The 18,708-nt window shown below is 36.2% G+C and overlaps 1 protein-coding gene and 2 non-coding genes across 3 annotated transcripts; 1 reads left to right on the plus strand and 2 right to left on the minus strand.

Annotated features, from left to right (window-relative positions):
• Positions 1–7,966: 7,966 nt before the first annotated feature.
• On the plus strand, positions 7,967–10,085 carry LOC140038407 (uncharacterized). The gene is made up of 5 exons (XM_072083756.1): positions 7,967–8,296; positions 8,371–8,940; positions 9,036–9,353; positions 9,636–9,771; positions 9,886–10,085. The coding sequence occupies exons 1-5, from the start codon at positions 7,967–7,969 to the stop codon at positions 10,083–10,085; spliced, it is 1,554 nt and encodes a 517-aa protein (XP_071939857.1).
• Positions 8,479–8,585, minus strand: LOC113719813 (small nucleolar RNA R71). Its single transcript, XR_003455054.2, has one exon. It is a non-coding gene; the product is annotated as a small nucleolar RNA R71 (small nucleolar RNA).
• A 4,463-nt stretch (positions 10,086–14,548) lies between the features above and the next one.
• LOC113738324 (small nucleolar RNA R71) lies at positions 14,549–14,653 on the minus strand. Its single transcript, XR_003460110.2, has one exon. It is a non-coding gene; the product is annotated as a small nucleolar RNA R71 (small nucleolar RNA).
• Between the last annotated feature and the right edge of the window lie 4,055 nt (positions 14,654–18,708).

Here is an 18,708-nt window from a genome sequence, read left to right on the forward strand (position 1 = left end):
TAGATGTATCTAGACATAATTTAAGGTACTGGCGTGTGATACATTCTTGCCATGTTAAGAAATTAACTGGTTAATTAACTCAAACTCTGGATCAAAATTTGAAACCTAGTCCTTTGCCATTTGTTTTTTCACCTGTATCTTGTTTGATTTGATTAATTATTTAATTTCTTGAGTAGTGATTAAAACAAACTTTGAGCTCAACTTTTGTTATTTTTGTTAGAATAAATAAAGTAGAAAATTAACTCGTTCCAGTGAGTTCGGCCCTAAGGTACTCGAGGTAATTTATTACTACGATCAATCATGTGTGCCTGCAGGAATTCTTTGATTAGGAACTAAGTAAACAACTACAAACAACCAGGCTTCTTTAACATTTCAAACAAATAACCCAAAGCAAAAAAAAAAAAAAACAATAAAACTTACAAAACAAACCTTTTGCTAAATAGCAAATTAAAAGAATTCATAACAAAAGAAGAGAAAGCCAAACGATTCTGAAAAAAGTAGGATGAATATTGTCAACCAATTTGACAAATCAACCAATTGAAAAATGACTTTTCGCAAAAGAAATAACAATATATTATAGAAACAATTTCAGTTTATCACATAAATCAATCACAAATTTTGTAGGAACCAAAATTTTTTGCATTTAAAATCATAAAAGTGAAAAGGGAAAACCAACTCAGAAATCCAAAACATGCACAATTGATGAACCCTAAATCCTAAAAAGTAATGAGGAAATAGATGCAATCAAAAGCCCGAAGATAACTAATTTTAGAGCACAGTTAGAAGCTAGTGTTCATATAATCACATCAAAACAACTGAATTTTACAAATTATGAGTCCAGTGATGAAATTACTAACCTTATTCAAGATATATGCAATAAAGCTAGATTTAGAGAATAACATCAGCCTCACATATAGGGAAAAATAAACGAGGGTGAAATTAACAGGTTAAATAATGCAATTCTAGTTACATCCATATATAGATCATTTGCAGATGAATATGTATATCTATTCCTTGTAAACTGAAAAATACCCAAATAGAGAGCAGGAAAATTGATACAAATGCCGCCAAACTTGTGACGAAACTCGTTAAAGACAAGCTCCAAATTTCCAAGATTTCAAGGATTTCAAGACTTGAAAAGTTTGAGCACAAGAATTGAAGAAACCTTAAAGTTTGTTTCAAGATCTTTAAGAACTTCTGGAATTTAATCAAGAAATTCAAGAAACTCAAGAAAGATTCAAGAAATAGACATGACCAGCCAAGATTTCCCCAAAAAAATTTCAAGAACTTCAAGAACCAAAATTTAGGATTTCAAGTATCAAGCGCCAATAGCTCACACAACCCAAGATTCAACAAGGCTCACGAAGAAACCCTAGGTAAGAACTTTGGATTTCCAAGAAACACTTTGAACAGAATTTTTTTTCGAGATGAACAATAACACGGATGAACAGTACTGTGAATGAATAATAAATTTTTTTTTTACTCAAAACACAAAGCCCTAGAACTCTAGAATAAGAACGACAAAGACACTAACAAGAAAACTAAAAGGGATATAACTTTGACACCTTCAACTAACTCTAATGCCAGCTGATACATTCTACTCCCTATTTAAGATATAACTTGTAGTACCACAAGCCCTGAGGATCTAGAATCGATATCAAGGTTTGGGCAGCAGATATCAAAATGCTCAGGGAATGGCTTAAGAACATTTGATAGGTAGACAATACCACAATCAATGTGACTACTTGATTAGTATGTCGATGAGCACCCTAGGACTACTCTAAAGTGCTCAAGGATAGCTCATAAAGAAGCCAAGAGGGAAACACACATGTGTTTAATGTTAGAAAATATGTTCTCTCTATTGTCTTTATTAATCAAAGCAAAGACTTCGACTATTTATAGCCAAAGTACAAATCCAAAAGGGCCAAGATTTAACTACTTAAGTAATCAACTAAGAACTAACTAATTAAGGCCCAACTTAAGTTTTCAGTAGCCAAATTATTTTACTAACCTAAAAGGCCCAAAACAACTCAATTAAAACAACAACTTTGTGGTTCCATCTTACATGCAAGCTGGTGCAATTTATTCTTAACACAATCGACTAAATAACTAAGAAATTAAGGTCCATTTTGATAATCCAATTCAGTATTTAAATTTAATAGATTCAGAACTTAATATGTTCAGACGTATTTGATAATAAAAAATTGAATATCTAAATTAATTAAGTGATACCGACTTTCCTAGGCAAAACTTACTCCAAAAAATAAGTGATAAACTATTCATTTATCACTAAATGTGATATACACTCAAATGTATTTGATTTAATACTTAACAATTTAATAATTTAATGGATTCAAATTTCAGATTTCAGATTTTAATTTCCATCTTTCAGTTTTATCAAATGCACCCTAAGAGAAATAGATGACGCCAAATCAATAAAGAATCTACTCCTTGATCCACCTCATGAATTAGGGTTTATGGTGCGGATTTCCCATCAATATCTTTAAAGTCTTGATTTGAAGCTTGGTTTGCAAAATTGTGAGCTTGAAAACCCTAGGAATTTGAGAAATTGATCTCTTTGACTTCACTGAAATGAAAGTAATAGAAGACATTTCACCCTGCTCGAATCCTAACAACCGGATCAACACTTGAACAACTTTTGTGCTCACATAAAAAATCATCAATTAACTCACCTCAATTATAAAGAGAAGCCACACCTGTGTCCAAACATCACAAAAGAAGTTAATTTGATCTTAAAGACCTGTGATATATACGAATTAGCTTGGTGTGTTTTAGACACTTTTATAGCTAATTAGTTAGGATTTTATTGAAAATATGTATTTTGTGGTTTAAGTGTTAACATTGCATTTCTATGTATTTTAATGGTGAAAACTTCATGTTTTTGGTAGGTGACAAGTATATATTTTATGTGTTTTTAGTGTGTTTTATTAGTTAGTTTTGGTGTGTTTTAACTAGTTATATAACTAATTAACTAGGGTTTTGGTAAAAATGTACATTTTGTGGTTAAATGGCAAACATTGCATTTCTATGGATTTTAATGATAAAAACTTCATGTTTTTGTAGGTTTAATGATTCAATCATCGAAAGGGGTGTGAATTGAGAAGAGAATTGGATGATAATTGATAATTTGAAGAGGTTAAAAGAAGACATGAAGTGCAAAATATTCAAATGAAGAAATGCAAGTGAAGACAGTTTTGACACATCTTTGTATTTCGGCAATATCTTGAGTTACAATGATCGGATCGAGGTGATCTTTATACCATTTTAAAGCTTTTTAGATAGATCTACATTTGGTATGAAGACATCGAATCCAATTCAGTTTTTTTCCTGGTCAAAAAAGTTGAAAACACAGAAGCTTATTTGTATGGTCGAGAGCTGAAACAAGGGATTGACCAGTCGATGGTATTTCGATCATATCTCAGTCCACAAAACTCTAAATTGGATGATTCTTAAAGCATTGGAAAGCAAACTCAAGGGACTACAATTTTATGTTTTGCAGAAAAGCTAGTTTGGCCTCCATCATAGAGAAATAGTCGTTGAAATGAAGCCAAATTCACAGAAGTGAATACGCGACTTGAGAATACGTAGGTTGCAGTCGCGTATTCTCAAGTCGAGTATTGTAGCCTGATTTCAGTAACTTTCTCAGCCACTTGCCTTGTTTTCACACTACTTTCCAGCTATAGTTGGAGAGAGAATTTCAGCTGCACATGCTTCTAATGCAAAAAGGAAGAGGAAAGGAGCTTTATATCTTGTCCAAAGTCCACCTTTTTTACTCTCTTAACAAGGAGATGTTAGAATCATTAGAAGAGAGAGTAGCACATATTAGAGGAGATCTTATCAGTTTTTAGCATAGGAACTTAGAAGAAAGTCTTATCCTGTTCTCTTTAACTAGTACTTTTTGTGAGAACAATTGGAGACTTCATTGTACACCATTTTGTTGAAGAAATTGAAGATCATTGGGAGCTTCTTCATTATTTTGGCTAAGCTTTCCTTTTCTATCTTTAACTTGTAATTCATAACATGCTCATGCAATGAACTATGTGTTTTATTGTTATATCTTACATGAGTAGCTAATTTTCTAGATCTAGGGAATAGATGAAACTTATGGCTAATTGATATGAAGTGAATATGTTTTACACTTGTTACATCTTGTATTAACTTGTCTATTTGTGCATGCTTATCATTTGTTGTTGCTTGATCACCAATAGCAAGCTCTTAGTTGTTATTATTCAATGAAAATTGGTAATAATGATGGACCAACATGAGTAGAGCTTGAGTAGTAGACTCATGAGAATAGAGATACACTTAAGTGGATTAAACGTGCATTTCATGAAAAAAACAATAGTAGATCTAGTTATTCACCATGAGAATAGGGAAAACTAGACTATATCTAGGCCATTTTATCATGAGAATGAGATTTGGTAATATTGGAAATGAATCCCTAGTTAAACAAGAATTGTAACAAGAGATAAATCTATTCATTTGTGTTGTTTATGCCATAAGTGGAATCTACATCCCTAGACTCGAGTTTTTAGTAAATTTTCTCCAGTTGTTATCTTGTAAATATCTAGTTAAGATTTGTAGGTAGTATTAATCATAGTTTCTCTTGTTTAAATTGATCATTAGTCTAAATAACAGAGTAAGTAAGGATTTAGTACTTGTATAGCGCTCTCTGTGGGTTCGACCCGATATATACTCAAAAACTACTAGCTTGACCTGTATGCTTGTAGTAAAACAGGTGTAATTCGAAATTAAACTTGTACTTATAACAATAATCCATCAATAGGTTTAATGATTCAATCATCAAATGGCATGAATTAAGAAGAGAATTGGATGATTATTGATGATTTAAAGTTATAAAAAGAATGCATGAAGTGTAAAATACTCAAAGGAAGAAATGCAAGTTTTCCAGCTTTGACATCTTATGGTATTTCGACTATATCTTGCGTTACAATGATCGGATTAAGGTGATTCTTATACATTTTGAAGCTAAGAAATAGAACTACATTTGGTATGAAGAAATTGAAGCCCAGTTTAGTCATTTTATTTGTTAAAAGGTCGAAATACAAAAATGTATTTTCATTGTCGAAAGCTGAAACAAGGTTCTAACCAGTAGACGGTATTTTGGTCAATTCTTAGTTCACAGAGTTCCAAATTAAATGATTCTTGAGGCATTGAAAAGATAATACAAAGGGTTGCAACTTTCATGTTTTGCACAAGAGTTAGTTCAGCCTCCATCATTGAGAAAATATCATTTGAAGTGGTGCTAAATTTGCAGAAATGAAAATGCGAGCTGTCAATACACGACCGTAAGTCACGTATTCCTAAGGTCATGTATTCGAGCTTGATTTCTACAACTTGCTCTACTTTCACACTGCTTTTCAGCTCAATTTCTAAACAGAATTTCGGCTGCACATGCTCAAGATTTCAAAAGGAAGAGAAAAGAAGTTTTATATCTTGTTAAAAACCACTTTTTGACTCTCTTAACACTAGACATGTAAGAATCATTAGAAAGGAGGGAGAGAGACATTAGAAGTAGTTATCATCAAATTTTAGCATTGCAGCTTAGTTTTTAGTCTTGTTTTGTTCTCTCTAGCTAAAACAATGTGAGAACAATTGGAGACTTCATTGTACAACTCATTTTGTCGAAGAAATAGAAGATCATTGGGAGCTTTTTCATTATTTTGGCTAAGCTTTCTTTATTTATCTTTTGCTTGTGATTCAATATGTGTTCATGCAATGAAACAATGTTCTTTCTTGTCATATATTATATGAGTAGCTTAATTTCTAAATCTAGGCAGTAAATGAAACTTGTGGCTATTTGATATGAATTGAATATGATTTACACTTGTTATACTTTGTATTAACTTGTCTATTATTCATGCTTATCACTTGTTGCTTGCTCACCAATAGCAAGTTGTTATTTGTTATTATTCAATGAAGGTTGGTAATAATGATGGAACAACATTTTAGAGCTTAAGTAGTAGACTTATGAGAATAGAGATAGATTTAAGTGGATTAACCTTACATTTCATGAAAAAAACAAGAGTAGATTTAGTTATTCACCATGAGAATAGGGAAAACTAGTCTAGTTTAGGCCATTTCATCATGAGAATGAGATTTGGTAATATTAGAACTGAATCCCTAGTTAAACAAGAGTTGAGTTGTAACAAGAGATAATTCTATTTATTTGTATCTTTTATACCATAAGTGGACTCTACATTCCTAAACTCAAGTACTTAGTGAATTTTCTCCATTGGTGCTTTGCAAATTATCTAGTTAAAACTAGTTAGATAGTAGTAATTACAACTTTTCTTGATTTAATTGATTATTAGTCTAAATAATAGAGTAATGATAGAACGGTTATTTGGCGTATTTTGCACTGTTATTTTGTCCTAATTTTGGCTATTCACGGTGCTAAGAATTGGAATTTCACTCATATTCGATATTTGTGTGAATTGTAGGTGGTAGGCATGAAAAATGATCTCGCGGGGTAAATTTCCAGAAGACTTTTCGTCTCAGGGCGTGGCCACGCCTTAGAAGGTGGACGAAACCGAAAGCCGGACTGCGGTCCACGTGAACCGCGAGAAGCATGGGATAAAAACTCCAAAAGGCTAGCTTTTGAATTGGGCCAGACGTCTGAGAGTTCCTGCGGCGGCTATAAAGAAAGGAAAAAGCAAGATTCAAAGCATCACTACTCTTAGCCTTAGTTTCTCTTTTTCTACTTTTCTTAGGGGAAGATTTGTCAGACGCTTTTATTTTTCTTTTGTTTCTTCTGCAGCCGAATAGGGTCAGACACAGAAGACTTTTCTTTCCCTTGTTTTTGGCGTCTGCGTCTGACTCCTTTGCTTTTCGCTTTCGAATTTATTCAACTTCCGTTGGTTTTGGCATTGAACTTGGGGAATCCAGTACGGACTCCCACGCAGAGTCAAGCGAGACTTTTCACTTTTTCTATCTGCGCTACTTCACCAATCCAGATTCTTTGATGTTTGCGGGGATGAAATCAATTAAATTGCGTGAGCTTGACATGATGAGGAGCGGCTAATTCCCCCCTCTATCCAAAGGTTGGCGCGAGGGCGCGGTCCATAATATCTGTGAGATCTAACCGAATCTTCATTATTTCCTCCAATTAATTGCTATTCGTGTGTTTCCTGAATTAATTGTTCATGGGTATTTTATTAATTGAATATCAACGGCCGGGTATTTGATTTAATTTAATAGCCTACTGCCACGTTAATTAAATAGAATCCGTAATTGTTCATTTAGTTAACACCTCGTGGCAACCACCATAATTGGCTTTATGATGGGGAAGCGTAAGATCTAGCTTAAATAAACCCTCTTAGCGTGTTTATTGGTTAGGGTTGGGTTCTTCTAGTTTTAATGCAATTGGGTAATTAAATTTCTACGGTCGTACCTAGGGTTGTTATCTGGTTAGGGAAGCAGTCAATGGTCGTACCTTGACTGTCGAAAAGGTAAGGAAGAACTGGTTGTCAGAGCTTATTGATAACTATAACCAACCTAGTGATGAATGGGTGAAATATCTTTGCATCGATGATTATTTAATTGGACCGTGCCTGAGCAGTTGATCCTTTGGGTAGAACTTTAATTAATTGCTATTTTTAGTAAATTGTGCTTTGTGAGTTAGTTTTGAATTTTGTTTGTTTTATTTCATTTTTATTTGCCTTCCATTGAAAACCCCCCATACTTCGAACTCTAAAAGAAATAAGTTATCCCCAGTCCCTGTGGATTCGACCCTACTCACCGCTATATGTAAAATTTACATTTTTCTCGAGTAGGTATTTATTATTGCACAGACTCGACACCTGTCAATTTTTGGCGCCGTTGCCGGGGAGCTGGCATTTGGATTATTTGTTTCTTTTCAAATTCAGTTTTTATTTTATTTTTATTTTTATTTTTTTTTTCTTCTTGGTACTTTTGCTAGTTTATGCCCCGTTCTTCTCGCACAGGTGAATTAGTATACGACCCTGAGGTTGAGAAGGCAGTGCGTAGGCGGAGGCAAGAGACCAAGAGGCAAAAAGAAGGGCACTTATTTGCTGCAAACGAGTCAGCGGAAGACGAAGTAAGCTTGGCCAACAACCAAACATTGAGGGAGCTGGCTGCCCCGGATCTGACTCACCAGCCCTTATGCATCACATTCCCCGCTTTGGCTGAGAATACTGCTTTCGAACTGAAGTCGGGGTTGATTCAACTATTACCTTTTTACCATGGTCTCTCTGGCGAAGAACCTCACAAGCACGTCAAGGAGTTCGAGGTGGTTTGCTCTAGTATGAAACCTCCTGGGTCACTGAAGAGCATATTAGACTGAGGGCCTTTCCGTTCTCTCTCAAGGATGCAGCTAAAGATTGGTTGTACTACCTACCAGCAGGTAGTATTACCACATGGGCGCAGCTGAAAAAGAAATTCTTGGAAAAATTCTTCCCTGCATCCCGGGCTGCGAGTTTGAGGAAGGAGATCTGCGGCATTAAACAATATCCCGGTGAGTCCTTGTATGAATACTGGGAAAGGTTTAACAAGTTGTGCACTAGATGCCCGCAGCATCAAATTAGTGAACAACTGTTAATCCAATACTTCTATGAAGGGCTCCAATCAACCGATAGGAGTATCATTGACGCTGCGAGTGGGGGAGCACTTGCAAACAAGACACCGAGGGAAGCGTGGGAGCTCATCGAAGCCATGGCAGAGAACTCCCAGCAATTTGGTTTACGTGAGAGCAACCCTCCCCGTAGAGTCAACGAGGTAGAGACTTCATCTATACAGCAGCAACTGTCAGAATTGACGTCTGTTGTTAGACAATTGGCCATGAGAGACACGCCGCGAGCGAAGGTGTGTGGAATCTGTACTAGCATGGACCACTGCACGGACACGTGCCCCATTTTGCAAGAGGACGGGGCGGAACAGGTAAACATGGCCGGAGGCATGCCCGCGCCCCGCAGGCAATACGACCCGTACTCCAATACGTACAATCCGGGTTGGAGGGACCATCCCAATCTCAGTTATGGGAACATGCAACAAAGTTCATTTCCGAATCGTCCACCAGGATTCCACCAGCCATGGCAACCAAAATCTCAACCCTCGTCCTCCAATTCAGGAAGCTCCCTGGAGGACCTAGTCAAAAGCCTGGCCACGACTACTACCCAGCTTCAACAGAGATCAGATCCTTGGCCGCGAATACCGCGCAGCTCCAGCAGGACACCAAAGCTGACAAAAAGGACCAAGATGTTCGAATAAGCCAACTGGCAACTGCCATCAACCGCTTGGAGTCCCACGTTTATGGGAAACTACCATCGCAACCCGAGGTAAATCCCAGGAATGTAAGTGCCATGACGCTGAGGAGTGGCAAGGAACTGGAAGGGCCTAAAGTGGAAAGTTCAAAAAGCAAAAGTGAAGAGGAGATAGAGAAGGAAATTGAAGAGGAAGGGCGTATTCGCAAGGATCCTAAGGTAACCTTCACTTCTCCGCCCACTATTAAATCTAACTTACCTCCTTTTCCTTGCAGGTTGGAAAAGACAAAGAGGGCAGAAAAGGAAAAAGAAATCCTGGATGTGTTCCGCAAAGTTCAAGTAAACATCCCCCTATTGGACGCGATCAAGCAGGTACCCAAGTACACAAAGTTCTTGAAAGACTTGTGCGTTAACAAAAGAAAGCTAAGGGGTGATGACAGAGTGATGGTGGGAAAGAATGTATCAGCTGTACTTCAAAGAAAACTCCTACCCAAATGCGGAGATCCAGGTATGTTTGCTATCCCCTGTAAGATTGGTCATTCTAGTATCAAAAATGTCATGATAGATTTAGGAGCTTCTATTAATGTGATGCCTAAATCAACCTATGATTCCCTAAATTTAGGACCTTTAAAAGAAACGGGGATAATAATTCAATTGGCTGATCGTACATGTGCTTATCCGGATGGGATAGTTGAGGATGTTTTAGTGCAAGTAGATGGATTAATTTTTCCTGCTGATTTTTATGTGCTTTACATGGATGATAGAAGTGCCCCAAATCCATCACCCATTATATTAGGAAGACCATTTTTGAGTACTGCCTAGACTAAAATTGATGTTAGTAAGGGTACTCTCACGATGGAATTTGATGGAGAAATAGTCCACTTTAATATTTTTGATACAATGAAACATCCTGTTAACTCTCATTCTGTGTTTGCTATGTATACCACTAATCCTTCTGTGCAAGAATTTTCTAAGTTTGCTTATAGGGGTAAATCCAAGGTTGCTGCGAACAAGTCCTATAGGGTAAAAGCAATTCATGAGGTAAGAATGGAGAGAAAATTTAGGAAAAAAGTTGCACTCAATGGCCATGTGGATCCTGGAGGAGGGCCACCAATTACAAGGAAAATTCAATTACATCCAGACTAAAGAGTGGTGCTATGTCTAGCCAAAGACATTAAAGAAAAGCGCTGCTTGGAGGCAACCCAAGGCTTCTTTTGTTTTAGTTTTCTTATATTTTTGAAGTTTTGTTAAGTGTTAGTGTCATTTAGTGGGTTGTTATTTTGTGACAGGAAGTTGGCAGCTAGACATGCCCACGCTAGGTCATCACACCTAAGGAATGGAGTTTTGGAATTGACAGTCAGACGACTATAACTTCTAAGGTGTGCCCACGCCTTCCAACCCTTCCGAAAAAGAAACTTCAGTCTTCTCCTTCCTGTTGGTGTTGCGTCCGCCGCCACCACACCACCTTGTGCACGCAGCCGCCTCACCCCCCTCCGCCTTAGTATCTCATTTTTCTCTCCCCGGTGGTCAGGGAAGTTTCTCCTCTTTCCTCCTAATACTTTATTTGTCTCTTCTACATTGAGGACAATGTAGGTCTTAGGTGTGGGGGGAGTGGCTTCCATTGGTTCTTTTTCATTAGTTACTCGGAAAAAAAAGAAAAAACAAAAAAATGGAAAAAATGAAAACATTGTAGTTAGTCGGCTTTTTGTTTATTTCTATGCTTGTTAATGCTGGAGCATGTTGCTGTGATGAATGACACAAACAAGGTGCATGGGTATGTGGGTAAATATACTAGCTATGCATTTTGTTTTCCCTTGGCAGTGTTGTTGAGTGTTGAATACACTGGATTTGACCAATTCTTGAAACTTTTGGGAGCTTTTGAGCCTTGCATGAGCATATTATTCTTGTTTGCTCTATTTTTTTTTGATTGAGTGGGTATCACACATGGTATCGGCATTCTAGAACTTGCTATTTTATACATGTCGAGACCACATTTTGTTGAACTGGATGCATTTGAAATGATAAGGACATTTAGGATTTAACCATCTTTAATTTTCTACAAACCATGCCTTCATCTTGTCTCCCCGTAATGAATCTATTTGAGCTTTTATTTTTGTTTGCTCTTGTTTGATTAGCCGTGTTTGATAACCCATGACCTTTTTAGACTTTCTTGTTTAACCTTGTGTCGTCAAGAGATGTCTGAATTTCGTTGTTTGTGCAAGGCAAATGAATCTAAGGTGGCAAGTGTTGTCGGAATAGATGTTGTATGGTGCTCTGTGCATCTGAGATTAAAAAAAAAAAAAAAAAAGGAAGAAGTCGGCAATGAGCTGGTGGGCAGAAGACTCCAGCCTGCAAGGCGTGCCCACGCCTTGCAAGACATCTGCTCCATTAAAAAAAAAAAAAAGAAGAAAAAAAAAACTCGTGAGCAGAAGACTCCGGCCTAAAAGGCGTGCCCATGCCTTGCGAGCCGCTTGTTAAAAAAAAAAAAAAAAGGGGAAGATTTTCGACACTTGCACAGTGGAAATGGCAAATGAAAATGCCTTGCTCGTGAAATTTCTCTGATGAAGCGTTGTGGTTATATGGTGGATATCGGACATTCTCTTGACATATTACACCTTATTTTCACCTTCTTATCCTGCCTTTTACCTAAACCCCATTACAACCCTATTAAAGTCCCTTTTATTTGTGTATTTAGTTCACTTTTGAGTGGTGGAGATGTGATAAATGTGCAAGCCTATGGTAATGGCATTCCGTGATGTTGAATTGAGCGTTCCGAGTATTCATATATATTCTTTGAATTACAACATGTCCGGTGTGTTCTACCTTTGGTGATATTGTCAGGGACCCTAGATGCTTGTGTTAGTATAGACTACTACATGACCTCTGCTCTCTTGGTTGTAGTTCTGAGCTCCGAAATGCTTGAGGCCAAGCATTGTCTAGGTGTGGGGGGATTTGATAGAACGGTTATTTGGCGTATTTTACACTGTTATTTTGTCCTAATTTTGGCTATTCACGGTGCTAAGAATTGGAATTTCACTCATATTCGATATTTGTGTGAATTATAGGTGGTAGGCATGAAAAATGATCTCGCGGGGTAAATTTCCAGAAGACTTTTCGTCTCAGGGCGTGGCCACGCCTTAGAAGGTGGACGAAACCGAAAGCCGGACTGCGGTCCACGTGAACCGCGAGAAGCATGGGATAAAAACTCCAAAAGGCTAGCTTTTGAATTGGGCCAGACGTCTGAGAGTTCCTGCGGCGGCTATAAAGAAAGGAAAAAGCAAGATTCAAAGCATCACTACTCTTAGCCTTAGTTTCTCTTTTTCTACTTTTCTTAGGGGAAGATTTGTCAGACGCTTTTATTTTTCTTTTGTTTCTTCTGCGGCCGAATAGGGTCAGACACAGAAGACTTTTCTTTCCCTTGTTTTTGGCGTCTGCGTCTGACTCCTTTGCTTTTCGCTTTCGAATTTATTCAACTTCCGTTGGTTTTGGCATTGAACTTGGGGAATCCAGTACGGACTCCCACGCAGAGTCAAGCGAGACTTTTCACTTTTTCTATCTGCGCTACTTCACCAATCCAGATTCTTTGATGTTTGCGGGGATGAAATCAATTAAATTGCGTGAGCTTGACATGATGAGGAGCGGCTAATTCCCCCCTCTATCCAAAGGTTGGCGCGAGGGCGCGGTCCATAATATCTGTGAGATCTAACCGAATCTTCATTATTTCCTCCAATTAATTGCTATTCGTGCGTTTCCTGAATTAATTGTTCATGGGTATTTTATTAATTGAATATCAACGGCCGGGTATTTGATTTAATTTAATAGCCTACTACCACGTTAATTAAATAGAATCCGTAATTGTTCATTTAGTTAACACCTCGTGGCAACCACCATAATTGGCTTTATGATGGGAAAGTGTAAGATCTAGCTTAAATAAACCCTCTTAGCGTGTTTATTGGTTAGGATTGGGTTCTTCTAGTTTTAATGCAATTGGGTAATTAAATTTCTACGGTCGTACCTAGGGTTGTTATCTGGTTAGGGAAGCAGTCAATGGTCGTACCTTGACTGTCGAAAAGGTAAGGAAGAACTGGTTGTCAGAGCTTATTGATAACTATAACCAACTTAGTGATGAATGGGTGAAATATCTTTGTATCGATGATCATTTAATTGGACCGTGCTTGAGCAGTTGATCCTTTGGGTAGAACTTTTATTAATTGCTATTTTTAGTAAATTGTGCTTTGTGAGTTAGTTTTGAATTTTGTTTGTTTTATTTCATTTTTATTTGTCTTTCATTGAAAACCCCCCATACTTCGAACTCTAAAAGAAATAAGTTATCCCCAGTCCCTGTGGATTCGACCCTACTCACCGCTATATGTAAAATTTACATTTTTCTCGAGTAGGTATTTATTATTGCACAGACTCGACACCTGTCAAGTAAGTAAGGTCTTAATACTTGTAAAGTTGCTCCCTGTGGGATCGATCCGATATATGTCCTAAACTGCTAATTTGACATGTATACTTGCAGTAAAACGGGTATACTTCGAAATTAAATTTATACTTATATAAAAAATCAGTCAAGTTTTAGGCGTCGTTGCCAAGGAATGACAGTATTAGGATCGAACAAACTTTATTAATTTAGACACTTTCTTGTAATTGTAGTTAAAACTTTTGTGTGGTCTTTATATAGATTTTTTTAGTCACTTTTTAGTGTAAAATTACTAATTTTGTTATTTTCTTTTTGTTTGTAGTGTATACACTGAACTTTACGGGTAATTACACCCTTTGATCTGAAAATTGAAAGGACATTGCGTAGACAAAGAAGGCATACACCACAACAAGAACAAGAAAAGATTCAACAAGAAATAGCGAAAATTACAATAGAGCTACCTGTTGAAGATGAAATAGTAGAAAACGAAACAAATAGGCGATCTCTTAAGGATTTTGTTTTACCGGGAACTCAAGAATCTCAAACAAGTATAGCACGGCCAACGATAAATGCTAACAATTTTGAAATTAAACCACTATTAATTCAAATGGTTCAACAATTTCAATTTAGAGGTAATGTCATAGAGGATCCAAATATGCACTTAGTCATATTTTTGGAGGTATGTGATGCAATCAAAATGAATGCAGTTAGTAAGGATGCAATACGGCTAAAGTTGTTCCCATTTTCTTTAAGAGATAAAGTTAAAATTTGGCTACACTCTCATGCTCCTAAAACTTTCACTACTTGGAATGATTCGTCTAGAGCATTCTTGAATAAATATTTTTCACTCGGCAAAACGGCTAAGTTTAGAGGATATTACTAGTTTTAGCCAACAGGATGGTGAATTATTATATGAAGCGGAGGAAAGGTTTAGAGATTTGTTTCGGAAATATCCACACCATGGATTTTTCGATTGGCTAATCGTACAAACCTTCTATAATGGTTTATTCTTTTCTACTAAAATGACTATTGATGTAGCTGTAGGTGAAGTCTTGATGGCAAAATCACCCCAAGAACCTCAAGGTTTGATAGAGGAAATGGCGGCAAACAATTATCAATGGGCTAATGAAAGAGGTAATCCAAGAGTCCAAGCAGGTATGATCGAAATTGATACCATTAATATGCGCAGTGCCCAAATGAGCAATATGATGAAAATGTTAAGTAGATAAGTTGGATGTGGTACAAGTTCATCTAATGTACATGTAGCTTCTTGTTCTATATGCGGAGGTGATCATGATACTAACGGGTGTGTTGATCTTGATTAGGTTCAATTTGTTAATAATTACAATAGAAATACTCAAAATAACATATACTCGAATACATACAATCCGAGATGGAGAAATCATCCAAATTTTGGGTGAAAAGATCAATGCAATCCTCAAAAGCCGATTAATCCACCGGGATCCCAACCAAGACAACCACAAGTAGATACTAAATCGGGTTGGGAGATAGCAGTGGAAAAGTTAGCTAGGGGTACTTCAGAGAGGTTCTAGCGACTAGAGGGGCAGTTGGACCAATTGGCCGAGATATATAGAAATGTAAAGGTCCAAATTGGTCAAATTGCCAATTCTATTAACAATCGAAATCAAGTAGAATTACCTAATAAAACTGAGGTGAATCCGAGAGAACATGTCAAGTTCATTACTCTTCGTAGTGGTAAAGGACTAGAGATTCCTCCGATGGTAGAAAATGGGGGAAACAATGAGAGTGAGAAGCAAGGAAATGAGTGAGTGGAGCAAGATGCGAGTGTGGGGTAATGTAGTAGGGAAAAAAAAATTCAACCTTCATCTTCCACTACCATTCCAATACCTCCGGCAGTTCCATTTCCTCAATGACTCAAGCCAAATAAGTTTGACAAAGATTTTGAAAAGTTTGTCAAAATTTTGAAACAATTGCATATTAATATTCCTTTCGCTGATACTATTTTGCAGATTCCTTCATATACAAAGTTCCTTAAGGAGATCACGATGCCAAAGAGGAAATTTGAGGATCACGAAACGATAGTATTAATGGAGGATACAGTGTCATTATACAAAACAAGCTACCGTCAAAATTGAAGGATTCGGAAAGTTTTTCTATACCCTGCACCATCGGTAACATTGAATTTTCTAAGACATTATGTGACCTTGGTACTAGTGTATCATTAATTCCTTTAACAGTGACTAGAAAATTAGGTTTGCATGAGTTAAAACGCACTAATATTAGTTTGCAGTTAGCCGATCGGTCTATTAGATATCCATTAGGAGTTTTGAAAAAATGTGTTGATTAAAGTTCAAAAATTCATCATTCCTATGGATTTTGTGGTATTAGATATGGAGGAAGATATGTCTATACCAATTATTCTTGGTAGACCATTTTTAGCAACTGCGGTACTATCATTGATGTCAAAAATGGCAAACTTAAGTTTCAAGTAAGTGAAGAAGAGGTAGTATTTAACTTGAATGAAATGAAAAAATACCTTTTTTTTGCGATCATGCTTGTTCCATTGACACTATTGAAATGCTAATCTAAGAGTGGAGTCGAGTCAATCTTGACTTCGATCCTCTTGAGCTTTGTTTAATGAGTGTAGGGATGCAAGAGGGAAATGATGAAGAAACTAAAGCATTGGCCAAGCAATTGAATTTTCAAATACTTTATAAAAGAGGTAACGTTTATAAAACCTTGGTCAAGGAAAAGTACTACCACCATCTTCAGAGATTGAACTGTCAAAATTAGAGTTCAAACCGCTTCCCAACCATCTAAGGTATGAATTTCTTAGAGAGAATAGCACTCTACTAGGGATTGTAAGTGCTCACTTGAACATATACAAAACTGCTAAAAGTTCTAAGAAAGCACAAAAGGGTGATTAGGTGGACAATCTAGGATATCAAAGGTATAAGTCCTTTTATATGTATGCATCTCATTTTATTAGAGGACAATTGCAAATTAGTGGTAGAAATTCAAAGGAGACTCAATTCAAATATGAAAGAGGTGGTAAGAAATGAAATTTTCAAGTGGCTTGATGCAGGTATAATTTTTCCCATCTCTGATAGTATTTGCATTAGCCCAATTCATGTTGTCCCTAAGAAGAGTGGAATCACAATAATAATGGGCAAGAATGATGAAATGATTCCATCACGACTTGTGGTTGGGTGGAGAGTATATATTGATTACAGGAAATTGAATGTAGTCACTAGAAAAGATCATTTTCATTTACCCTTTCTTGATCAATTATTAGAACTTATAGTTGGTTATGAATTTTATTATTTTCTTGATGAATTTTTAGATTATAACAACTAACAATAACTCTGGAAGATCAAGAAAAGACCACATTTATTTGCCCCTATGGCACCTTGGCTTTTAAAAGGATGTCATTTGACCTATACAACGCTCTTGCTACATTTCAACATTGCATGATAGCCATATTTTCTGATTATATTGAGAAAATTATAGAGATTTTTATGGATGATTTTTCAGTCTTTGGTTAATCTTTTGATCATTATCTTCATAATTTAGATTTAATTTTGTAGAGATGCGAGGAGACAAATCTTGTACTAAATTGGGAGAAACGTCATTTTATGGTTCGTAAAGGAATTGTTTTAGGGTACAAGATTTTCTCTAAAGGTATTGAAATGAACAAAACAAAAATAGAAGTTATAGAGTGAATACCACCTCCAAACAATATCAAGGGAATAAGAAGCTTCCTTGGACACACAGGCTTTTATAAACATTTTATTAAGGATTTTTCTAAAATAGCAAAATCATTGTGTGATTTACAATGTAAAGATACCCATTTTCATTTTAATGATGAGTGTTTAATTACATTTGATAAGTTGAAGAAGGAATTCACTTCTGCACTATTATAACTTCACCGGATTTGTCGCCACCCTTTGAATTGATGTGTGATACATACAAACGACTACGTGGTTGGAGCAGTTTTAAGGCAAAAGAAAGAAGGAAAGATGCATGTTATCTATTATGCTAGCAAATAGTTAAACGAAATGCAACTCAATTATGCAACTATGAAAAATGAGTTATTGGCGGTAATATTTGCCCTAAATAAATTTAGATCCTATTTAGCAGGATCTAAAGTTATCATCTATATGAACCATTCAACTCTTAAATACTTACTACATAAGAAAGATGCAAAACCTAATCTAATCCGGTGGATTCTTTTATTGCAGGAATTTGATATTAAAATTAAGGATAAAAAGAGATCGAAGAACCTTTTAGCAGATCACCTTTCAAAACTAGAGTATATCTCAACAAATGACCAAATTTTAATTAAAGAGAATTTTTCTGATGAATTTGTCCTAACACTTATCAATTCTCCATGGTATGCGGATTTCACTAATTATTTCGTAAGTGGAGTACTTCCGAAGGGTTTTAATTTTCACCAAAAAAAACTCTTACATGATGTTAAAAACTATTTTTGGGAGGAACCATTACTCTATAAGTATTGTACCGATGGTATGGTTCGTAGATGTATTCTCGAAGAGAAGGTACATGATATTTTATAGCATTGTCATAATTTAGAAACGGATGATCATTTTAGTACTTGTAAAACCGTAACTAAGGTGTGGCAATCAAAATTTTATTGGCCTACCATGTATTGAGATGTCAGGGAGTATGTTAAAAGCTGTGATGCTTGTCAAAGAACCAGAAATATCTCTGGAAAAAATGAAATGCCCTTAACAACTTTCTTAGAAGTAAAGTTATTTGATGTGTGAGATATAGATTTTATGTGACCATTTCCTAGTTCTTTTAATAATAAGTACATTTTAGTAGTTGTAGACTATGTTTCTAAATGAGTGGAGGCAATCGCTTCACCTAATAATGATACTAAGGTGGTATTTCGGTTCTTTAAAAAGAACATTTTTAGTAGATTCGGTATCCCTAGGGCCATAGTAATCGACGAAGGAAAGCATTTTTATAATAAACAACTTGATTCTTTGTTACTTAAGTATGGTTGTAGGCATTAAA

Source organism: Coffea arabica, chromosome 3e, assembly GCF_036785885.1.
Source record: "Coffea arabica cultivar ET-39 chromosome 3e, Coffea Arabica ET-39 HiFi, whole genome shotgun sequence".
Taxonomy (NCBI): domain Eukaryota; kingdom Viridiplantae; phylum Streptophyta; class Magnoliopsida; order Gentianales; family Rubiaceae; genus Coffea; species Coffea arabica.

Coding starts and splice junctions, on each gene's coding strand:
- LOC140038407 (XM_072083756.1), top strand. CDS start 7,967: ATGCCCCGTTCTTCTCGCACAGGTGAATTAGTATACGACCCTGAGGTT. Junction 8,941..9,035: donor AAGAGGACGGGGCGGAACAG/GTAAACATGGCC, acceptor TCCCAATCTCAG/TTATGGGAACATGCAACAAA. Junction 9,354..9,635: donor CCGAGGTAAATCCCAGGAAT/GTAAGTGCCATG, acceptor GCGATCAAGCAG/GTACCCAAGTACACAAAGTT.